This window comes from Stegostoma tigrinum, chromosome 9, assembly GCF_030684315.1.
Source record: "Stegostoma tigrinum isolate sSteTig4 chromosome 9, sSteTig4.hap1, whole genome shotgun sequence".
NCBI lineage: Eukaryota > Metazoa > Chordata > Chondrichthyes > Orectolobiformes > Stegostomatidae > Stegostoma > Stegostoma tigrinum.
Window position 1 is genome coordinate 25,295,266 of NC_081362.1, and position 25,762 is coordinate 25,321,027.

The following is a 25,762-nucleotide window of genomic DNA, read 5'->3' on the forward strand; positions in this document are numbered from 1 at the left end:
AAGAAAGAAAAGAAAGAAAGAAAGAAAGAAAGAGAAAGAAAAGAAAGAGAGAAAGAAAGAGAGAAAGAAAGAGAGAAAGAAAGAAAGAAAAGAAAGAAAGAAAGAAAGAACGAAAGAAAGAAAGAAAGAGAAGAAAGAAAGAAAGGAAGAAAGGAAGAAAGAAAGAAAGAAAGAAAGAAAGAAAGAAAGAAAGAAAGAAAGAGAGAAAAAGAGAAAGAAAGAAAGAAGAAAGAGAAAGAAAAGAAAGAGAGAGAGAAAGAAAGAAAGAGAGAGAGAGAAAGAAAGAGAGAGAGAGAAAGAAAGAAAAGAAAGAAAGAAAGAAAGAAAGAAAGAAAGAAAGAAAGAAGAAAGAAAGAAAAGAAAGAAAGAGAGAAAGAAAGAGGGAAAGAAAGGGAGAAGAAAGAGAGAAAGAAAGAGAGAAAGAAAGAGAGGAAAGAAAGAGAGAAAGAGAGAGAGAGAAAGACAGTCGACAAACAAGTGTGTTGCTAATGATCAGGCTGGGAGGGTGAAAAGTTGTTAATGGGGCCATTAATGTTAACATTAATAGTTGTTAAGGGGGTGTGTAGTGGCAGGTTATGTGGTAACAAGGCCCTGGTGTGTGGGGTGAGGGGCTGGGACATGCGAGAGTTTAGGACCTAAATTAATGAATTCAATATTGAGTCCAGAGGGCTGTATGGTCCCCAAACAGAAATGAGGTTTTGTTTCTCTAGATTGCGTTGGGCATTCACTGGAACAATGCAGCAAGCCAGAGGGCAGGGTGGTGCATTGAAGTGGCAGGCAACAGTAATTCAGAGTCTTTTTTGCGAGCAGAACGTAGATGTTCTGCAAAGCGGTCACCAAGTGTACACTTTGTTTTCCCAATGTAAGAAGACCACACTGTGAGCAGCAAATGTAGTAGACTTGATGCTGTGAAGTGCAGGTGAAGTGTTGTTTCACATGGAAGGTATGTTTGGGCCCTTGGATGCTGGGAGGGAGGAGGTAAATGGGGAGGTGTTGCATCTTCGCCAGTTAGAAGAGAAGGTGCCCTTGGGCTGTGGGGAGGTATTGGGGGTGAGGACCAGGGTGACCCGGAGGGAACAGTCCCTGTGGAAGATGGACAAGGGACAGGATGGGAATGTGTGTCTGATGGTGGCATCTTGCTGAGGTGGCGGAAATGGCATCTGATGATGTTCTGGATTGTGGATGCTGGTGGGATGGTAGGTGAGGATAAGGGGAACCCTATTGCTGTTGTAGGAGGGAAGACAAGGGGTGAGGGCAGAAGTGCGGGAGATGGGTCGGACCTGGTTGAGGGCCCTGCCGACAACAGAGCTGGAGAATCCTTGGTGACAAAAGGAGGTGAAAATTTCAGAGGATCCCTGGTTGAAGTTGGCCTCATCTGAACATATGCAACGGAGACGGAGAAACTGAGAGAGTGGGATGGAGTCTTTATAGGAAGTAGGGTGTGAGGATGTATAGTCCAGATAGCTGTGGGAGTCTTTTGTGCTCCTCAGATGCTGTTTGGCCTGCTGTATTCATCCAGCTCCACACTTTGTTAGCTGTGGGAATCAGTGGGTTTGGTAATGGATATTAGTGGCCAGTCTATTCTCAGAAATGGAAACAGAAATGTTGAGGAAGGGAAAGGAGGAGACAGAGATAGACCAAGTGAAAGTGAGGGCAGGGTGGAGATTGGAGGCGAAATTGATGAAGTTTTACCAATTGCAGACAAGGAAGGAAGCTGCACCAATGATATCATCGACGTATCAGAGAAAGAGCTGTGGTTGGGGGCCGGAATATAACTGGAACAAGGAATGTTCCACGTACCCCACGAAGAGAAAGGCATAACTAGGGCCCAGGCGGCCACCCATAGTAACCCCTCCTACCTGTAGAAAATGAGTGGAGGTTGAAAGAGAAGTTGTTGAGGGAGAGGACAAGCTCGGTCAAGCGGTGGGTGGTGGTGCTGGGTGGGGATGGTTCAGGTCTTTGCTCCGGGAGAAGCGGAGAGCCTCAAGACTCTCCTGGTGGGGAATGGGCGTGTAAAGGGATTGCAGATCCACGGTAAAGAGGTGTGACTGAGTCAGTAAAGTGAAGTTTTGAAACCGGCGTTAAGGCGTCAGATGAATCATGGATGTATCTGGGTAGGGATTGGACCGGGGGGGGGGGGGGGGGGGGGCGGCACAGAGTCAAGATAGGAAGAGATGAGTCCTGTGGGGTGCAAGCAGGCTGAAACAATGGGTCTGCCTGGACAGTCCTGTATGTGGATTTTTGGAAGGAGATAGAAACGAGCTGTGCGGGGTTGAGGGCCTATTGGCTTGGAAGCGGAGTAGAGGAGATCACTGGAGTGGGGGAGATGAAATGAGATCTGTAAACGTAGTAGATACAATGGCTGGATTTGCCATGGTGGGGGTCATGGTCCAGGGGAAGGTAGGAGGAGGTATCTTAGAGCTGGCATTCAGCGTCTGCAAGGTAGACGTCAGTGTGGCAGACTACAACAGCACCACCCTTATCGGCAGGCTTGATGACGAAGAGTTAGATCTGAGTGCGCAGACTGCAATCAGTTCAGAGTGAGATAGGTTGGATTTGTTGAGAGGGGCACTGAAATTGAGGCAACTAATGTCACGTTGACAGATCTCAATGAAAAGATTGGGAGCAGGTAAAAGGCCAGAGGGAGGGGTTAAGGTAGAGTGTGTGTGTTGGAGTTGGGCAAAGGGGTCTGTGGGACCAGGAGAGGACTCTTGTCCAAAGAAATGGGCACGGAGGCAAAGATGACAGACAAAGAGTTTAGTGTGATGTTAAGAAGTTACCCCCATATAAAATGCCTTTCATTTTCTGCAATAGCCTTTGGTGCATCTTATTATCAGAGACCTTCTTAAAATCCAACTACAATAGGTATACAGACTCCCCTTTGTTCAGTCGCGTTATTCCTTCAGTAAATTAATTTAATTTATCTCATTTCTTGTTGGCAAAATCATGTTGACTTTTCCTTATTAAATTGAATTTTTTAAAGCATGCAACTATAACCTCTTTATGACTGCTATCACTTTCCCCACAACTAGGTTATAGATTTGTGTTTTATGCCACCTCTTTTCTTCCTCAAATACAAAATTATATTTGGTATTTTCCAGTCGGAAGCAACTTTTCCTGGACCTAGGGAATTTTGGAAATTTAATACTAATGCCGCTACTGCATCATTAGCAACCTCTTAAGATGCTAAGTTGAAGCGCATCTGGACCCGGAGACTTGTCAGCTTGCGTTCTATCAGTTTACTTGTTATCACTTCCAGGATGATTGTAATTTACCTCAGTTCTCCTCTCCTTTCCAACTTCTTATATAATTCTGTATTATAAAGTCATAAGAAACAGAAATAGGAGTAGGCCATTCAGCCCTTTTAGCCTGTGCCAACATTCAACAGGATCATAGCTAATCCAAAATTTATCATGTCTACTTCCTTACCCTTTCCCCATAACCCTTGACTTCTCTACCAGAGATCTATCATTAATTCACAATTCTTGCTCTCCAAAAGTTAATACTCACTTAACTTAACTTATTTTCTTTATAAAAACCAGAAGCTTTTGCTGCCTTCCTCCAGGATGTAAACTATTGGATTTGTATCATTTAAAGTGATATTTGGGGTGAGTTTGGTGTTTTTTTGAGTTTATAACCAGTGGGTTTATTTGTGTGTCAGAAGTCAATAGTACGAATGGGCTTTTATTTACTTAACATTGTTTGTGACTCAGCGTGGTACACAACTGCATCTCAAAACGTTTGTTAGTATGTTGTGGAATATGTGTTTTTCTCTTTGGCCTAAAGGAAATCCACGAAGAGACATTTAGTCTCACTTAACTACTGGTACTATCTTTTAGACCTGTGAAAACTTTGGAACAGGATGGCTGATTATTGCAGTGCTCCTAAGGATAGAGTGGGTTAGGTCCTGAGTGAGAAGTCAGAGTTGGTTCCAGATGAGATTAAGACCTGAAGAGTAGTCATTTAAGCAAGGTGCAATGAAGCTCAAGTGTATGGCAGCTCAAGGAAGAAACTGTCACAATTGTTCATTTAACAACTGCAGTCCTACGTGACTTAAAATGACCAAAGTGTTAGACATGGAGATACCGGTGACAGCTTTACACAAATGGTGCTTTGGGTACCACACAATAGCTGTTCTATTTCTTGTCAATTTACGAACAGCGTGCTCTGCGGTTAGTGGGTTCATATTTTTACCAAAAGAAAACATAGAACAATGAATGCTGAAGGCCTGAAACATTTTAAAAAACAAATTGTTGGAGAAACTCAGGATAATAAAATGTGAGGCTGGACGAACACAGCAGGCCAAGCAGCATCTCAGGAGCACAAAAGCTGACGTTTCGGGCCTAGACCCTTCATCAGAGAGGGGGATGGGGTGAGGGTTCTGGAATAAATAGGGAGAGAGCGGGAGGCGGCCCAAAGATGGAGAGAAAAGAAGATAGGTGGAGAGGTAGGGAGGGGATAGATCAGTCCAGGGAAGATGGACAGGTCAAGGAGGTGGGATGAGGTTAGTAGGTAGGAGATGGAGGTGCAGCTTGGGGTGGGAGGAAGGGATGGGTGAGAGGAAGAACAGGTTACGGAGGCAGAGACAGGTTGGACTGGTTTTGGGATGCAGTGGGTGGAGGGGAAGAGCTGGGCTGGTTGTGTGGTGCAGTGGGGGGAGGGGACGAACTGGGCTGGTTTAGGGATGCAGCGGGGGAAGGGGAGATTTTGAAGCTGGTGAAGTCCACATTGATACCATTGGGCTGCAGGGTTCCCAAGCGGAATATGAGTTGCTGTTCCTGCAACCTTCGGGTGGCATCATTGTGACACTGTAGGAGGCCCATGATGGACATGGTCATCTAAAGAATGGGAGGGGGAGTGAAAATGGTTTGCGACTGGGAGGTGCAGTTGTTTATTGTGAACCAAGCGGAGGTGTTCTGCAAAGCGGTCCCCAAGCCTCCGCTTGGTTTCCCCAATGTAGAGAAAGCCACACCGGGTACAGTGGATGCAGTATACCACATTGGCAGATGTGCAGGTGAACCTCTGCTTAATGTGGAATGTCATCTTGGGGCCTGGGATAGGGGTGAGGGAGGTGGTGTGGGGGCAAGTGTAGCATTTCCTGCGGTTGCAGGGGAAGGTGCCAGGTATGGTGGGGTTGGAGGGTAGTGTGGAGCGAACAAGGGAGTCACAGAGAGAGTGGAGAAACTCGGCAGGTCTGAAGAAGGGCCAAAGCGTTTAGTGCCTTCTCTCCAACAGTATAACAGATCTGCTGAGTTTCTCTAGCAATTTACGTTTTAGACTATTTCTTACTGTTATTGTGTGTGTAAAACCTTTAAATCTGCAGCAGTGTGTGTTTATGTTTTAGTGAGACCTCTTTGCTAAAACTAAAGTAAATAAAATTATGATTTCTCAGATTGCGTTTCTGAGGATATCTAATATTAGTGGGGATTGTAACACCTCGCATACTCTAATTTCTTCTTCCTAAACCAACTTTTAAGTCATTCCATTGTTTATATACTTTACATTCTGATCAATCTTCTGACATGTCACTCACCTTTGAGTAATTAAATGTTTCCTTAACTTTTTGTTAACCACGTACAGTGGGTCCATCCTTTCAAGCTTTTCTTCATGATAGGAATAAACTTATTCTGAAATATCCTCTAAAAAGTCTGTTACTACATTTCTACTAACCTATCCCCTAGCCTAGCATGCCATCCAAGCTCAACTTTCACATCCACACAGTCCGCCCTTATTTACGTTAATGCTACAATTCTTGGACCTAATCTTTAAGGCTGGATGTAATATTATATCATATCGTGATAACAGCTATCTAGTGGTGCCAGTTCTGAGATCTTTTTTAATCCTGAAAAGGATAAAACTACATATTGAGAGAGATTCAGGGAATACTTTGTGGAGAAAATGGTATTGCTGTAATCAACATGCCATTTGATTAGTCAATGATAACTAAGATACCACAGCATTTCAAGATTACAATTTTATTTTCAACGAGTGCTAATAAGTCACATAGATATGACAGATATTTGATCAGCTTGGAATAATAAATCACTGATCTAAAGATTCTGTGATAGAGGTACGTTTGAAATCAACTTCCTTTGGTTGAAAGCATGGGGAAAGAACAGGAAGAAGGATATTAGAAATGCTTTAACACTCAGCCAAAAATCATATGACACCAGGTTAAAATCCAACAGGTTTACTTCAAAGCACAAGCTTTTGGAGTGTAGCCCCTTCATCAGGTGCAGTAAAGGAAAGCACACAGACACGGTTTATAGGCAGAGAAATCAAAAGATCATACAACTGGTGGGAGTGGAGTGAACAAACCTAAAATGGCTGGCTGATTACATCATGTTGAATCTTTAATCATTCATACCTTCCTGCAATCTAGAAATTGCAGAAGCAGGATATGGAGAGCTCTGTTATAAAGGAGGCGCAAGTTTCAACTGATTAAGACGCAAATTTCAGCATCTGTTTCAAATCACAGCCCTAAGATAATTAAAGGTTTCATCAGCGTCTAACTTTTCAAACTTCAAACCGGCAGAGTGATAGATTCTACTAAAGGTGACATCTCAGATCAGACACTGAATTGTAGGGGAGGCCTTGTTCAGAATTTGTCTCAGGAATTTTAACCTGGAATCAGGCTGGTTTTATTCCAAAAGCAAGAATTTATAAAATGGCACACGACTAACTACGACCACAACTTGTCCATTTCTTGAACAAAATAGAATGTATCTGCAAAAAATAAAATCTTGGGTGGAACACTCGGACGTCCCATGGTATCAGGTAATGGGACCCTGCATGAGAATCCCTCTAGATGTGTCGAGGGTATCTTGAAGCCCACTGTATAAGAAACCCTCAGCTTGTCTCGCTTCACTCCAGATTTCTTGCAGAAACTCAGCATGCACCAACTCACCAATCAAGGAACATTCCTTGTCACAGTGGTCATTTTCTCACTCTATACCAGCACTGCCTACGACAATGGCATCGCTGCAACAGCCTCAGTACTCAATACCAACAAGTGCCAATTTCCAGAAGACATCCTACAACTCATCCACTTTTATCCTTGATCACAACATCTTCACCTTCAACAATCAGTTCTTCATCCAGACACACGGAGCAGTCATGGGAACCAAATGTGCACCCCAAGATGCCAACATTTTCATGTGCAAGTTGGAGAAAGATTTCTTTGCTGCACAGGACCTCCAACCAACGCTATAGACCTAATACACTGATGTCATTTTCTTCATGGCAAGGAATCACTAAGAGAACTGCATAGTGGAATCAACAAGTTTCATCCCGCCAGACTTATCATGGACTACTCTTCAGAATCAGTCATTCCGGGACACAGGAATTTCCATAAAGCACAGAGACCTCAGTAGCTCACTCTACAAGCCCACAGATAACCTCACGGTGCTGCACTTCTCCAGCTTCCACCTTAAACATATTAAAGAAGCCAACCACTATAGACAAGCCCGACACATACACAGGGTCTACTCAGATGAGGAGTAACGCAACGGATACCCGAAAATTTTGAAGTACACCCTCCTAAGAATGGGACACAATGTTCAACTCCTAGATCGCCAGTTCCAACATGCCACAGCAAAAAACTGAAACAATCTCCTCAGAAGACAGGCACAGGATATGACCGTTAGAGTACCTTTCACTGTACAATACTTCCTCAGAGGAGAAAATCTACACCATGTTCTTTGCAAACTTCAAGATGTCATTGATGACAATTAGCATCTCACCAAGATCTTCCCTCCGTCTCCACTCCTCACCTTCAAACAACTGCAAAATCTTAGTACACTGTTGCTTGTAGCAAACTACCCAGCCCTCAGGACAACATCGACTGCAACACTACACAACTCTGCCAAGGCAGCCTATTGTCAGATTATCGATATGGATACTATCAATGTACATGGGAACATCACCCACCAAGTACATGGCAGAAACTCGAGTGACTTGCCTGCAGTGTATGCTGAAGGAAAAGCCTCTAGTAAACGAAACCTTGCCACTGAAGGCAGCTCTAGGGTTAAAAAGGTACTAGATTAGTAAAATAAAAAAGAATGGTATACCTTCAGGACAGAGGAAAAAATTTTGGAGTGGGTCCTGGAAAATTGAAGGGGCATGACCACTTAAAAGGAGCAGTGCAAATTGCACTCATGAAGTTGAATTTTTGATTATGTTAAAAGTAGAAGTAGAAGGGAAAATTCTGTTGTCATTTACGTACAAGTTCCCTAAAATAGGGATGTTTAGTCAGTAGTGTTTTTAATCTGGATTACAAACCTTAAAATGTGAAAATCTTGCTCTGCCATCTATTCAGCTGTCAACTAGATAACGTTTTCTAAAAAAAAAACTTTTTACAGTAATTGTAACAACAAAGATCCTACCAGAAGAGTTTTCCTGCTTGGGCCTCTCCTCCTCGTATGCAGGGTGTTATTTCTTTGGTAAAGTTCCATTCTATTTCAAGAAGGTTCTTCAGACTGTGGGAAGCTTGGGGTAAATGCTGCAGCATCCGTATCCAACTCCGCATATAATCAAAATAAACCTGTAATGACCAAGGAAACTTGTACATGGCACTGGAAAAAAATTTCTCACACAGAAAGCAGACTATCTAAACTTTACAAGGCATATTTTAGCACTGTGGACCAGTACACTCATATTCCTGTCTGTCCCAGGAGTTTCATTCCATGTAGTATTGCTTTAGCTGCAGTAGAACTATACAACAATATAGTAATGAGCTCCAAGCTTTGTTATGTACACACTGTGGATGACGGCCCTGCGAAATAAACTATTTAAAGACCCATGTTACAATAAGCAGTTATTAAAGGAGAAGACAAGTTATAAGTGAACACCAATGCCTGTAAATCTTGGAAACAGTACTGCCTGTCATGCAGAACATACTCAAATACACAGTTCCATCATAACACACGTCACCATGGTGGGGACTGAAGGGAGGAGGGGTGCACTTTAAGTCCTATCATCACACAACTTTACTAACAATGAACATCATAAGGAGATACAAGATCACAAATTTCAGTAAAGATGATTTTAAAGGGAATCTTAAAAAAAAGTGAGATATAGAGAAGTGGAAGACTAGGGACCGAATTCCAGAGTCCAAACAGCTGCAGACGCAAATGTCTATTGTGTCGTGATTAAAATCACAATGTAGAAAGGTGGTGAAACATCATTACTAATAACTTAGGTATTTATAATTCGTATGACAGAAATAACTGCATATCAAGATTTACATAAATCACTACTACAAGATTAATACTATGCAGTCATAAAAGCCAGATACTTAAACTATACGAACATTAACAATGCATAGCTTGAAGTAAAGCAAGAGCTTATCAAACCTTTAGAAAGGAAAAGAAATGATGGAAGGAGCAGTTTGCCATGGTATCAGTGTGAAATCTTGATGAACAAAATTATGATTTACATCATTAATCAAAAGGCATTAGAGTAAATTTAAATTGAGTTAGTCAGTTTCTCTGTCGCTGTCGTTAAGGAATCCAATTTCAGGCATCGCAACAGTAACAGAATGCATTTCTGAATATTTTTTGACCAGGTTATTAAAACAGCAAATTAAAAAACCCAGTTTAACTCATTAATTATCAAAATCATTAGCTATATACTCACAATCAACATTTTATGTAGATCTTCCTCAAATTCATCAATATTGCTATTAACCTTCTGCTGTCGCTGGAATTCATCCATGATCCCATGCAACATGAACTGATAATACTGCTTCATAAGTAGACCACCCTTCAGCACTTCCTTGCATTCTCTGACCAACTGTAATACAAATAACCATTATATGCAGAATTTAGAAACATCTACTGAGAAGTCCAAATACATAACAGCTCTTTGACAAGGTCAACATGTAATAAGTAATTACCAGCTTTAAAATTTCCATTTGACTCAACATGAAAATTTGCTTTATTTTGAATTAGCTGATTTCAAGCAGGTTGACGTTAGGGCACCATAAATCGATAAAGTCCAATGCACAAGCATAAGTAATATCAATGACGACGTTGAACTTCTTTCATTAAAAGTAAAGAGACTCCTGCTAGTTGTATGAAAGTCAAAGTGACATCAGGATTAGCTTGGCCAACAAACCTCCCTTTATAACTTAAAATCTGATAACATGTACACACAGTGCTGCCACTTGAGCAAGGAGCCAAAATGAAAACTGGCATCCATTGAATGATATTTCAACAAAACATCAAACCAACAAGAGGAAGAGGACAGGAGGGGATAAAATTGATTAAAACAATGATCTAATATAATTTGGTAAAAGGCAATATACTACAGATGCTGGAAACCTAAAATAAAATCAAAGCACTGGAAAAACCAAGTTGGACAGCATCCGCAGAGAGAGAGAAAACCCTTCCCTCTGCATAGGTAGCGCCAGGTCTGCTGAGTTTTGCCAGCACTTTCTAAAAGTTTAAATGTGGTTTGACATAAGAGTGAGCACTACAGGGGCCAACAGGATCTCTGAGGAATTCAATATCAAATCCACATTGTTTTCTAGAATATTACTGCCTGCCGAAACCCTGTAACTGTCAAATGAAAACTGACCATAAGTTAGAACAAAGTCTTCTTGCCTGTTAAAACTAGCTTCATTTACAAAATTATTAGTTTCTGATATAAACTCAACATACTAGCTGCTCAAATTATCTAATTTATTCACTGAAACTGAATTGGTTTGAAAACAGCTTTCTAGCAAAAACATAAGCCAAGTCTTGTTGGAAAAATGATGCATTAATGTTACTGCAGTATGTATCTGTCAAAAGATTCTGGAGGAGACATACCATGAGTTACAGATATCCAGAAGATACTAGTCAATTTATACTATGTTCTCTAAAGCAATCAACACTCCAACTTCAAGTTTCTCTATTCTTTTTGACAGCTTGCCTTTTTTGGCTATATCCGCACATCAAATTCAATGCAGAACATTTGGGCCTGATCTCCTCAATTCCTTTCAATGACATTATGGTCACTGGTTTTGATCAACCTCACAGGCCAGAAAGGAGACAAATTATTCTTAAAAAGATTTTGAAAGATGTTTTATTTCCTTTTGTTTCCCCCCCAATATTTGTCTCCTAATCCAATCCTCTTGGTAGACAATTACCATAAACCCTCTCTATACCTTTCATGATTTTATAAATCTCTACACAAGTTACCTCTCAATATCCTACATTCTAGTGAAAAAAGTCACAGCTTATCCACACTTTTTATAACTCGAACGTTCCATACCTGGTAACATCCTGGTAAACCTCTTCTGAATCCCCTCTGGCTTAATAATATCCTTTTTATAACAGGGCGACTGATTAGATTCTTAATTCATCAATTTCAATACTCACACACCATGTCCTATTTGTTTTTCATTATTTAACTCATATCGATAAGATTAAAAACATATCTCCACCATTCATCAAAGGTCCAAAATCCCTGCTGCCCTTCCTGGATCATTATCAGCGCATACATCCAGTGTTATGCATCCCAAAAAGAAATGTGAGTGAAAGCATACAAGTCTAATTACTTAAAGTGCAAGATGCACCACTCCAATATACTTACGATCAGAAAACAAAAACAAACAGTACTGAATCAAGGTAAACACACAGTTTATAGTGAAACTATTTTTTTAAAAAGACCATTAATCCATTTATAGCACAGCTTAAACATAATATAGTTTCATATACTGTAATTTATTTGAACTAACCATACATTTGTACTTTGTTCTATGTTCTGCTTGAGACAAACATTTGCTTACATTTAAAAAAAAGTCTTTTCTACAAAATATGGAAAACACCAACAGCCCTAAAAACAGCTGAAATTGTCTTATTTGGAAGGGATAATTCCATGCCAGCAGATACATTAATCATAGTTACACAGTACTCTAAGTAGAACGTGAACTTTCTACAGAAGTTTGCAGATCAATGCCATTAAAAAAAGAAAACATATGTGAAATCACACAACAAATTCCAAGAGAATTATGAAAGCAGGCACAAAATTTAACTTTTTCTCCATGGTACAGATTATTCTGACAGGCTACCTGTTTAATGCTGAGCAACGATGGCTCTCCTGCAGGTCTCTGCTCCAACCTCAGTTTCAAGCATTCATGAATAACATTGAGGAGAACTCGACATAAAACCAAGTAAGCAGGCTGGAAAGATGGGAGTTCCATAGCTTCCAGCTGTTCCCAGGACACAGTGCTGCCTTTCTGCTCTGTGCAGGAAGACATGTGAGACAATTCAGGCAGATAGTCATGGCAGCTCAAAGGCTCCGGAACAGCAGAGAACTGTAATATAAACAAAAGAGACTGTAACCTCATAACTGCAAGCTTTAACAATGGAGTGAATCTGACTCAACCTTCAGTTCTGACACAGGAAATCAGTGGACAGTATCTGACCAGTAACAAAATAGCTTTTAAGTATTTCAGCCTACCTACTGAGACATCTGATGACAGATCTCTTTGGCAGATGGGACTGGAATCAAGGCCACATCCTCTACACCACAAGATGGCATAAAATTGGTATCTGCCATTGTACTTGTCGATAAGTAGATAATCAACTTTTCTGCGATAGGTAGATTTATACAAATTTCAAGAAACTAGTCAAATTATTCCTAACAGTTTGCCTTTGCCCAGATTAATTCCCAAATGGAAGCTAAATCAAGTCATTGCACATATATTGTAACTTATCTTACAGGAATTCCCCATCTACTTACTTACCATTGGGTAAGCACACTAAACCCAAGACAGGATAACATTAGTGGCAAAGTTGGTGTACATTCCCTCAATAAAATTACACAGTCTTTACATGTAAAATTTTAAAGCAAATTTTAAGCTATTTACATTTTATGATACATTTTTAGACCAAAAAAAAATCTACAGCAGACCGATCAGGCCATCTGGTGCCACTTCAGTCACCATCCCACTCGAGGAATACCTTAGCTGCAATTAGAATCAGTTCACACGATAGCACTCTATCAAAATCCCCTTCCTCCAAATTTTCTAGTTCATTTAATTCTAGCCATTGTCTAAACCCCACTAACTGTTCACCCGTGCATCTAATCCATCTGATGCCATCACATTTCTTCCTTGTCCACCACTGCTTTTCTCATTGTCCTCCTCCCCTCCAAAGCCACACAGTAGTTTCTGCTCTATCCTTGATCACCCTGACTTACTTTTCTCTTATCCCTTCCACTTTATCACTATCTGGCTAGATTGCTGTCAATTATAGATCTGTTCCCATGCCTTCAAGAAGCTGACTTTCATTTACTGTTTATGCCATTTACAGTTAACATCACAGCTATTTTCAGAAAAACACCCAATTCATCTCATTGAACAAGTTTTAGTTAATTAAAGACCCAACTCCTGACAACTGTCAAAACAAAGTTCTTACAGTCTGCATTTTTTCCTTACGACAACAAAACGTCTGGCGAATTCAAAACAGTTAAAATTCATTACAACTGGGAAAGTTGGAAATTCATTACATCCAGGGAAGTTCAGGGATGATCCAAGTTCTAACTCAATAGATGCCTTGTAAGATCTCAGGAGCACAAAAGCTGACATTTCGGGCCTAGACCCTTCATCAGAGAATGATGAAGGGTCTAGGCCCGAAACGTCAGCTTTTGTGCTCCTGAGATGCTGCTTGGCCGGCTGTGTTCATCCAGCCTCACATTTTATTATCTTGGAATTCTCCAGCATCTGCAGTTCCCATTATCTTAGATGCCTTGTAAGGTTCAGTTTGTCTAAATGATCAAATGTATTTTGCAATCTTTTAAAAACAAACAACTGTTCAAGGCTGCATCTCATTTGTAAAGCAACCATGGACTGTCCCAGCTTAAGACAAGGTATCCAAAGTGGCTTTCCAAGCAGGGACAGAAAATGCTGGCTGGCAGTACTCAGCAGAAAAGACAACAGCTGGGGACAGAAAAGTAGAGTTATTGTTTAAGATCGACAATGATTTATTAGTCCTGAAGATCCCAGAGCCAAAGTACACAACAGAACAAAAAGACAGTACCAAATGCTGCAAATAATAAAGCAAACACCAATATTATCCCATCAACATTAGTTGGCATTAGCAAACATGTGATACACGACTGAAACAAAGATGTTTGTTCTCAACAGTTTTTCATACCGGATCTTCCGATAACAATACCAAGAACTTTAGCTTAACTCAGAATATCAATTTATATCACGTTTCGCATGGAATGCGCAATAATGATATCTCCCACCTTGGACACTGAAGGACAAGTGGTAGATTATCATAACAAAAGTTGAATTTCAATTAGTTTTAACTGTAAAATAAAGCTATTTGCCATCACATTGATTTGAACCTCTTTAACACTGAATCAATAAACAAAGCAATTGGGCATTGAGTAGTCTGTTATTATCCATCCTCAATTACCCTCAAGATGTTTATCAGTCATATTAAAGAGCTGCTGTCCAAGTGGTATAGGTACATCTGCAGTTCTGTTGAGGGAAGGTGCTCCCAAATTTTGACCTAGTGACAATGTACGAATGGTGATAAATTTTCAATCAGGACTAAGAAGGAAACCTGCAGCTGGTGCTATTCCTATACAGCTGCTACCTCTATTGGGTGACAGGTTTAACATCTGAAAAAAGGAGCCTTGGCAAATAATAATGGCGAAATTTGTAAATAGTTTGTTTGGTACAGAACGTTGCAGGTTGAGGAAATGTGTGCTAAAGGTAGTGGATGGGTTGCCCATCAAGTAGGCTACTTTGTCCTCAGTGGTGCTGAGTTTCTCAGGTGTAGAAATACACCCATCCAAGTAACTGATACTCCTTCACATTCCTGACTGGAGTCTTGTAGACGGTGGAAAGATTTGAGACAGTCAGGAAACATGCTACCCGCATTAGATTTGCTATGTCTGATCTGCTCTTGTATCCACAGCATTTGTGTAGTCAATCCAACTAAGCTTCTGACCAATACCGATAGCTAGGATGTTGAGGCTGGAGGTGTCAAGAATTTAAGTACCACTGAATTTCATGGGAATGGGAATGGGTAGACGCTCATTAGCTGGAGGTGGGGATTACTTAGAACTTTTATGTGTTCTATGTTCTATGTTCTACAGCTTATTTGCATAGACTGTTTCAGTATCTTAGAAGTTATGCCTGATACTGGCCAACATCTACCATGTTCCTGGTAGGACTGAGAATCAGTGAACAACTGTTACTGACTAAAAGGTATTTAACAGCGCTGTTGATGATGCCTTTCATTGCCTTTATGATTGACAGCAGAGTCTTACTTTATTTCAAAAGTAGATGCCTCTATATGGCAGAATCACACACATTACACTCTTGTTCAAAACAAAAGCTGTGACAGCAAGTCAAGCAACTAGAAGCCACTCAATTCAACCATGCTGGTGGGGAACCTCCTAGAAATGATATTTAATGACAAAATTATTAGTCACATGGGAAAATGTAGATTAATTAAAGTAACACTGCACCAATCTGTTCAGGGAAAATGCTCCTTTAACTGACTACATGGAGGCTTTGATAAGGTAAAAGAGAGGATCAATAAAAGTCATTATTCAATGTCATATACATGCAGTTCCAGAAATGCCACACAGACCGATCAGCAAAGTTGGAAGGCCTGGAATGAGAAGGACAGCAGCAAAGCAGACACAAAATAATTCAATATTCTGTTTCCTATCACTCAGTCAATGAGGAGTGCAGAAACACACGCTAGGAGCAGCACCAGGCATATAGTGTACCTTTGCTGCTGGCTGAAGAGTGCAATTCTGGTAATACGTGGATTCTGGCAAGTGTAATCAAGTTATTTTCAGCGTTAGTCTGTGGGCAAACTGCTATAGGCACTGGTCATTATGGTGTGACAGCAGGTGTTGGCATTTTCCTGTCATCAGCTACTGACTCCCAAGTGTGATAATCTATGGCAAAGGCAATTCATTTCACTCTTGCAAGCATCCTTGAAGTGGTTCTCTGGGTAGTCAACTGATCACCTGTCCCTAACTTTCACTCGGCAAAAAGTTTTTGAATGTGTGACGGTCTGTCTTCCCCTGTCAAGTTGTCACGGAAGTAGATGACGATACTGATAAGCTCTGTTGATCTTATTTTCCCAAAATCTTGTAAACACCTTTCTTGTGAAAAGTGTCAAAATGCCTTTGTGAGATCCATGAGAACTCAAGTGCTACAGCCTGTTCCTTAAACTTCTTTTATAGCTGGTATATAGACAAGATTTGTGCTCATCATGAATCTGCAGCAAGGACTGCAAGTTAAGGAGCAAATAATGTTAGGAATAAACTTTCTCCATAACACTAAGGAGATAGATGCTGTGTTTTGTTGCAGCTTTCTGCAAACCTCGTGTATAGAAAGATGATTTTGCATCATGTATCTCTTTTGGAATGACAGGGCACAGCAAAAGTAGCCAAGATCATAAAGGTATGGCAATTGATGGAACTACCTGACTTGAGCAGTTTGTCTGGGATTCCATCCTCATACTTACCTGCTTGTTAAGAACTGTATGTTCGCTCCCAGTTCAGGCGATCTTAACTCATTCATGACAGGACATTGTGCAAGAGCTTCAAGCATGGTCTTCGATATATACATCACACCAGAAATACAGTTTTCAGAAATATCTATTTGCTTCTGTCTGAAAGCATTTCACCATCTGCAGACTTTAGAGTGACAGCTCTAAACAGGGCCAAACATCCTCAATTTCTTTCTACACAGCTTGTAGCTTTGCACTATTGAAGACATCTGGATTTCTTGAAATACATTGATCCAATTTATTTTGGCAATATCTCCATATCCTTCACCTGGAAAGTATCTTCCAGACTTATGCTGCTGAATTTATGAAGTGCATCATGGAGGATGTTTTTGAGTAGGTCTCCAGTTTTTGTGATTTTGCATTTACCAAAAGATATTCCATAGCTGAAGGAGTTTAACAATTTCAAATCCAGCCTCATCAATTTCTGGTATATCTCTAATGGGAAGAAATAATTCTAGCAACAGTGCAAAGTGCCAATTTCTGGCAGTTACTTGTGCAAGAGATGCTGATGTGTGCCAGGCCATCGTTTTTGGAACTGTAAAACTTTGGAGGTACACCCACACACTGCTGCTGGCAAGAATGCAGTCAGTGTCACAATCTGCTAGATGCCACATGGAGAACATTCTCATGATGGCAAATTGAACAATCCGTAGATGATGCCAAGTAACCTTATGCCAACGTCTGTTATGAAAGAAAGTGTTGGTGGCAGAGTACTTTCAGGGCAGAAAGCTCAAGAAGATATTACCCATTATTACAGAGTAATACAGAAAGGAAACAGATCCTTCAGTCCAACTTGTCCATGCCAATAAGACATCCCAATCTGACCTAGTCCCATTTGCTAGAAATGGGGTCATATCCCTTCACATACCCATCCAGGTGCCTTTTAAATTTGTAATTATACCAGCCTCCATCACTTCCCTCTTGCATGTTGTTTCGTACACACACTACCTTCTGCATGAGAAAGTTACCCTTCAGGTCCTTTTTGAATCTTTCCCCTCTCACCTTAAACCTACGCCCTCCAGTTTTGGGCTCATCGTCCTTAGGAAAAAACAACCCTGGCTATTCACTCTATCCATGCTTATCATGATTTTATAAACCTCCATAAAGGTCACCTGTCACCCTCCGACGCTCCAAGAAAAAAACTCCAGCCTGTTCTGCCTCCCCTTGTAAACTCAAACCTTCCAGTCCCAGCAGCATGCTTGTAAATCTTTTCTGCACCCTCTCAAGTTTAACAAAATTCTTCTTGGTATAATGTCTAAGAAGCAAAGGCCAGGAATGCATCATTAAAATTACCCAGGATAAATAGCCTCTTGCCATTTGAAATGTCTCTCAAAACAATGCCTCAAGGTGATAGCGGGACAGAAATGAAAAGCAGAGAAGCTAAGATTATTGTGAACTGTGTGCATCTCCATATCGTAAAAAGGAAATAGAAGTACTGGAAATAATGCAAAGAGATTTACAGGAATATTAAAACTGTAAATTATACCTATTAGGAAAATCTGAACATGCTGGCACTCTTTTGGAACACAGAATACCAGAGGATGGGCTGTTAGAAAAAGGTCTGCAAAACAGTGAGAAGTTTTAAAAGTAGCAGACATTTCTATCTGTGGAAGAATCCAGAATTAGATGCTATTAACATAAGCTCTGTACTAATAAATCTAAGAGAGAACGAGGAAGAAATTTCCCAGTGAGTGGTTGCAATATGGAACTTGCAACCACTCACTGAGGTGAGCAGTATACATGCATTCAAGAGTTGCTATAAACTTGAAGGAGAAAAGATTAGGATACATTGATGGGTTGGATGAAGAGTGGGAGAAGGCTTATGTGCAGTTTAAACAAGAGAATGGCCCTGCAGAATCAAATGGCCCATTTATGCAATAAAATTATGTTAACTTGACAAAGACTTGATTTTTCTTTATAGTGTAGGATGTGGGCATTGCTGGCAGGCCAGCATTAATTGCCCACCCCTAGTTGGCCTTCAGAAGCTCATGGTGAGCTTGTTCTTGAAACTCTGCAGTTCACATGCTGTCAGCAGACCCACAATACTGTTAAGGAGAGAGTTCCTGGATTTTGGCGATGCAACAGTGGAAAAAAAACAGCAATATATTTCCGAGTCAAGATGGCAAGTGGCTTGGTGGGGAATTTGCAAACAGTGGTGTTCCTATGTCTTCTGCCACTTTCCTTCTAGATGGAAGTGGTCATGGATTTGGAAGGTGTAAGGGGGTCTTTGGTGAATTTCTGTCTTGCATTTTATGAATATTACATGAGGTTGCTACTCAGTGCCAGTAGAGGAGTTATTGAGCTGGTAGTTATTACGGCACCAATCAAACAGACTGGTCCTGGATGTTGTCAATCTTCTTGAGTGTTGTTGGAGCTGTGCTCATCTAGGCAAGTGGAGAGAATTCCATCACACTCCCAACTTGTGCCTTTTAGGCATCAGGGAGTCAGGCAGGCGAGTTATACATTGCAGTCTTCTTAGCCTCTGAGTTGCTTTTGTAGCCACTGTTCATATCGCAGGGCCAGCTATATGGTCAACGGTAATTCCTAGGATGTTGACGGTGGGCCATTCAATAGTGGTAACTGCATTGAATGTTATAGTGTGATGGTTAGATTGTCTTTTATTGGACATGGTCATTGCTGGCATTTGTGCAGCATGAACTTGTCAGCCCAAACCTGGATAATTGTCCAGGTTTTGTTGTATATGAACATGATCTGCTTCAATGTCCAAGAAGTTGGGAATAGTGCAAAACATTCCAACTTCTGACATTATGATGGAGGGAAGGACATTGATAAATTAGAAGATAGTTGGGTCTAGGACATTATGCTGACAGGGTCCTGCAGAGATGTCCCAGTGGTGAGGTGTCTAACTTCCAACAACCACAACCATCTTACTATGCGCCAGGTATGACTCCAACCAATATGTGTGTTTAACCCCAGATTCCCACTGACTCCAGATTTGCTAGGACTCTTTGGTGCCACACTTGGTCAAATGACGTTTTGACGTCATTCTCATCTCGCTTCCGGAATTCAGCTCTTTTTCCATGTTTGAATGAAGGCTGTGATGAAGTCAAGAGCTGAGTAGCTCTAGCAGAACCCAATCCAGGTGTCAATGAGTAGGTTATTGCTAAGCAGACGCTGTTTGATGACACCTACCAACACTTTACTGATGATCAAGAGTAGACTGAAGGTGCAGTAACTGGCCACGTTGGATTTGTCCTGCTTTTTGTGTACAAGACACACATTGGCAATTTTCCACATTGTCGGGGAGATGCCGGCATTGTAGCTGTACTGGAGTAGTTTGGTAAGGGGTGTAGCAAGTTCTGGAGCACAACTTTTCAGTCCTGTTGCCAGAGTGTCAACTAAATAGATTCTCTTCAGAAAATGCAGGACTCGCATCTTAAAATCATAAGACTTTTACTTGGCCTACATTACAACCTGGAATGCAGTGCAAGCTGCCTAAGTAATGCTACTATAATGTATGCTATGGTTGTACAGGTGTACGACAATTTTAAAAATAATTCAAGAGGTGGAAGTGGAATCTAAAGAATTTGCAATCATTTTTATTTTCATAATCATATCCACCCCAAAGTAATTGACATTTTAAATTAGAATGCAAATTACACCTATAGTTTCTCTGCAACTCCTAAGTCTATCATTTTAATTGGGGGTGGCACGGTGGCTCAATAGTTAGCACTGCGGCCTCTTAGCGCCAGGGACCCGAGTTCGATTCCAGCATCAGGCAACTGTCTGTGTGGAGTTTACACATTCTCCCCATGTCTGCGTGGGTTTCCTCCGGGTGCTCCGGTTTCCTCCCACAGTCCAAAGATGTGCAGGTTAGGTGGATTGACCGTGCTAAATTGTCCCTAGTGTTCAGCGGTGTGTGGATTATAGGGGATGGGTCTGGGAGGGATGCTTCAAGGGGCGGTGTGGACTTGTTGGGCCGAAGGGCCTGTTTCCACACTGTAAGCAATCTAATCTAATATCATTTTAATTTGGCAGGTAAATTTTTTTTAAAACCACAAGCCTGAAAACTGCAATGTACAAATTTTACACTGAAAGTGCCAAGGGACCATTTGTGCCTCAAATTTGCTGATAAAAAGCTAAAGTGGGAATATTATATATGTGGAGGCAGTGGTAATGTCCCTGGTAATCCAGAATGCAGGCTAATGCTCTGTGAAATGGTTCAAATTCCACCACGGCAGGTGCTGAAATAGGAATTCAATAAAAACTGTAAATAAAAGCTAGTCTAATGGTGACTGCATAATCACTGTCACACTAAATTCCATTCGGGCATCAGTAGCCAGTCTACATTAGTTGGTGTTCCAGTAAAGCCTCTAACTCCTCATCCTTATTTGCCAAGTCCTCCACAACTTCATCCCTTCCTATCTCAAACCTCTTCTAGTAAATTCTGCCAATCCTGGCTGCTTGCGCACACGAAATCTTCATTGCTCGATCACTGGCAAAAATTCTTTCAGCTGCCTGGACTGTGGGATCTGGATCATCACAAAGTTATCTACCTCTTTCTTCTCCATTAAGATCCGGGTAGTTCTGCTATTACAAGTTTTTCGTCAATGCGAATTGGCAATAATACAATTGACAAATCAGTGAACACTATTTGCACAAGGTAGGCTTTCTGCCGTACAGATTTAGCAATTGTTTACACAGTGATTTTCTATGGCACAATTCTCTATAGTGAGAGGTCCCACTGGAACATGGCTATGTAATACCAAAACTATGCATTCCTCAAAATCGACATTAGCATCAGTTTTTGCAACATTCGTGTTAGTGTTTTAGTGACATGCCTTAGGATGTTTCACATTCAGTTAGTGCCTTTCAAGTTATTGTTTCCCTACTCATGTTTGACTTCTAAACTCAATTTGGGTCATTACCATCTCTTTTGCCAACGTCATCCTTTACTGTACTTAATCATCCTTGCCCTATCACAGACTGTCCTTTACTTCTTATTCACTCTTCCCAGTACACTCCCTGAAAACCTGTTAAATTACTGACGTCTTCTAGTTCTCATAAAAGTTCATTGACCTAAAATGCTAACTTCTTCCTCTCTACGGATGCTGTTTGGCAAACTAATACTATCAACATTTTATATTTTTACTTTCATACCACTCATTGTCTGCATTGCTCCGATTGGTGAGAACTTTACCATTCAATGTTTTTTAAAAAGGTATTAAATAACGTCATGTAAGGCAAAAACAGATTTAAAATACGACTAATGTCTCGGAACAAAATTTTGAAAATCTTTACAATTTCAGCATTGTTTTGACTGTAAATCAGTGCTCTTACCTCCAGTGTATTAACATCTTTCTCCAGTGCTATTCGAGTCCTCTGTAGGGACCCATTCATTAACTTGTGAAGTCTCATTATGAGCTTCCGTAATCCCATTTGTTTCAGTGCTTTATCAACAAAAGGCCTATAAATTGAGGTTTGACAATTTCTGTTGACATTAATGTCAGATGGGCACTCAGTAGACTGATTTCCCGTTAATGGTGCCTCATCTTCAGACGTGGATCTTTCAAACGTCTTTGGGAAACCATCCAACGACTGAAAATGAACATGTACCCCTGCTTTGTGCCTACATGCACTATATTCTCTGTCATTTTGTGACTCAGTGACTTCATCTTCATGACCTTGTGCATCTTCATTTTCCAACAGGCAAGTCTGTGAGCAATTGTCACTATTGTTCCCTTCCTCATCTGGGTCACTTGTTCCAGAAGGACGAGGAGATGGGATTTCAAACACTGGCCAGCCAATGTTTGGCAATTTCTCAATGCCCAGGACTGTGCGCATTAAGTTCAATTTCTGGTTCAGGTCTTTAGTTATGTTTAGCCACAAGCAGAGCGCCTGCACTCTGCTTTGAAAGTCCTTTGCAGCATACCTCTCATAGTCTTTCTGGAGGGCCTGCAATGACGGATAAAGTGCTTCCACAGACTCTAGCAGCTCCATAATACTTTTAACCTGCTCAAATGCAACTCTTTGACACTGAATGTGCTCCTGATAAACACTGTGACCAAAAACATGAGCTCCTGAAGTCCTAAAACATTCCGTCTTCTGTTGAAAAATCTCATCATCTCCAGCAGCGTCAACATAATCATCTCTTTTGCAAGCACAGAGATTTCCATAATTTACTTTGAAGTTCAAAACATCATCAATAATATCAGGGACAGCTTGGCGCGCAGTGTATAAGTAAACATCCTGATCACTTATGCTACGACTTGCATGCCAGGCCTGCAGCTCCAGCCAAATAAGTTCATTTGATCTGTTCAATTCGTAAGAGGTATTTTCCTGACCCCTCTGTTCCTTCTCCTTTCGCTTAGAAACTGAGGTAAGCTTCAGAAGTAATCGCAAAGTTTCAAAGAATTTCAGGCGGTCGGCTGGGCAATCTGTTCTAGAAGTCTGCCGTGTCGGTCTGCTAACAGGCACCGAAACTGGAGAGTTGGAATTACTACAGCTAAGGCAGAGGTAAGGTTTGTTAGGAATTGAATTCTTTGCAGAAGACCCAGTAATAGGGTCTAACATGAATGCACATTGCACTGTTTTCTTATGGTCTCTTTCTGTTGTTCGCATATTGGAGCGTAGTTTCTTTCCATGCTTATCACTGATTACAGCTACGTTTTCAACGTTCTTGTCTTTAGGTGTCAGCTGCTTCGGCACAGTCACCTTTTCTGAAATGTAAAGAAAGAAAGAAAGAAAGAAAAGGAAGGAAGGAAGGAAGAAAGAAAGAAAGATTATTTGCAAAAGGCACTTCTCCAACTCAATGTTCACTCAAAACTTAGATAAGTACACTGATAGTAAACTAGTACAGTGCAATGCTTCAGTAGGCAGAATTCAAACAATGGTACTAACACTATCAGTAGCTAAAAATGAAATGAAAGTATGAATCTAATGTCCATAACACTTCTAAACTACTCAAATGTTCTTCTGGCAGTACAAGTGTTCCTGAAAAATGCTACGACAGCCATCATGTTCTTCCTCACACTAGAGCGTATTTCGAGCTCAGGCACAAGTGAATTAATCTACCAATGACACAGAAGTAAATGCAACATCTTAGTACTTAAAGCTTTTGCTTTCCTTTTCATCTCCTTTGAGAAATTTAGATCGACAACCGAGCACCTTGTGGGCTAACCCACCACGGTTGAAAGAACAGTAAGGAGAATAATATTAATCAAAAAGCAGTGTGGCAGCAAATATTGTATCAGAGATAATAGGAACTGCTGATACTGGAGAATCTGAGATAACAAGGTGTAGAGCTGGATGAACAAGCAGGCCAAGCAGCATCATCACAGGAGCAGGAATGCTGACGTTTTGGGCCTAGACCACAGACTTCCTTTCTGAAGAAGGGTGTAGGCCCTAAACATCAGCCTTCCTGCTCCTATGATGCTGCTTGGCCTGCTGTGTTCATCCAGCTCTACACCTTGTTATCTCTGGCTGTAAATATTGTGGTTTTTAAGTAGGTTGGGCTGCTGCATCTATATCATATTCACAGATACACACATACACAGTTGAATAAATTTCATAACAAACACAGAACTCTAGATCTTAACTTCAGGCTAAGTGATAGAAATTCTATCTGATGGATTTGCATCACAATAAATCAGGTATTTCCTTTGGGATTTTGTTTTAAGCTGACTGTGGAAGTTCCTATGCCCAAGTTAAAGAGATTGTGGCAGGAATACACTGTCTATTCAAAAAAAATTCCTCTTGATGGTATATCCAGGATTGATGCCAGGTTCCTTTCTATCAAATTAAACTGTAGAGTACAGTCGTTAAAGTCTCTCAACAAAAGTTGGCAAATAGAATCTTAGAAGAAAAAGGATAACCACTTGATTTTAAGATGCTGGAGAAGTGATTGTACATGTGGCAAGGTAAAAATCATACACAATCATGTAAACATTCCACAAAATTCACGTTTCTAATGAACACGGATGTAAAAAGAAGATACTTAAAAGGTAGTCATCGATTGCACTTTAAATGTTTGGGTGCTGTAGCCAAGACAAACAGGGTCCTAAATTCTATTGCACAGGCCAATGAATATAAGTTAGCTCGCAGAGAGGCACACCAAGAGTTCAGTGAAACGTCATTCGAATTCCCATACATCTCAATCATATTGGATCATGAGGCAAAGATGATCCAGGGATGATCGCTGGCCCAAATATTGTAAACTTTTCTTTGATCATTTGCATCTATACCAACGAGATAAGTGCAGGCTTGTCAGATTTGACTTGGATCTTAAAATTATTAAAAACATTAATAGCATACAGCTGGATAAGATATTTTGAGGTGATGCGGTTGAACAGAACTACAGGTCAATATTTCAACTGGGAAAGCAGAATGTGTCATTGAATATGCATAAGATGAAATCTTTGAGAATGTTCGAAGTTCAAAATAACTATCCTATAGTAGGAGCAAAGGCTGCTTTCTTGCAGTTTTTCTTTAAGGTGTGAGGCATATTTGCGAAAAACTATTGCAGCCAGACTGAAGACATTTTGAATAATGACGTGCTCAGAGTTTCCTCAGGATTGCCTGCTTTTCCTCACAGGGATAAAGTGGAATTACTGCAAGATACTCCTTCTCCTTCCTGCTTTACTTCTGGGAGAAGTACAGCACGGTCACAGGGATGAGTGTAGAACATGCAGAGAGTTTGTGATGAGCCCGATAACCTTTTCTTATGCGTATATAACAATTTAAAAAAGTGATTCCAACAAAATACATGGAATTTTCCTCCTGGCAATCATATTAATCCAATCTAATCTGACTCAAATATCAGGTGCAGTGTCATACAAGCAATCATGTCAGTGTCAAAGAGGCATTCCTACTGCAGCAGAGAAATCTGCATTTGAATGTGTCAACATTCTCTCTAGGACCCTCCTCCTAGGCAATTACCACACTTGCAGCAAGGGAAAACGCAAGATCAACACTTGGAATTTTCCTATGAAGTCAAAAGACTATGTACAGAACATCGAACATAGAACACAGAACAGTATAGCACAGTACAGGCCCCTCAGCCCACAATGTTGTGCCGAACTTTTATCCTAAACCTAAGGTTTATCTACCCTCCACCTCTACCTTATACTATCATCCATATGCTTATCTAATAGCCGCTTAAATGCCCGAGGCCAACACCACTACCCTCTCCGGCAATGCATTCCACACCCTGACCAATCTCTGAGTAAAGAGCCTATCTCTGACGTCTCCCCTGCATCTACCTC

The 25,762-nt window shown here is 40.7% G+C and overlaps 1 protein-coding gene across 4 annotated transcripts in view; it reads right to left on the bottom strand.

Moving 5' to 3' along the window:
* Positions 1-25,762, bottom strand: part of map3k4 (mitogen-activated protein kinase kinase kinase 4) — a 194,010-nt gene that overhangs the window by 92,584 nt on the left and 75,664 nt on the right. For 3 of the 4 annotated variants that reach the window (XM_048535980.2, XM_048535981.2, XM_059648418.1), the window contains 4 exons: positions 21,840-23,218; positions 12,056-12,301; positions 9,637-9,792; positions 8,385-8,542 (listed from right to left, as the gene is read on the bottom strand). In XM_048535980.2, coding sequence (XP_048391937.1) covers positions 8,385-8,542; positions 9,637-9,792; positions 12,056-12,301; positions 21,840-23,218 — 1,939 coding nt within the window. The remainder of the gene's footprint in view (positions 1-8,384; positions 8,543-9,636; positions 9,793-12,055; positions 12,302-21,839; positions 23,219-25,762) is intronic. The other variant, XM_048535982.2, reaches the window with a different exon arrangement.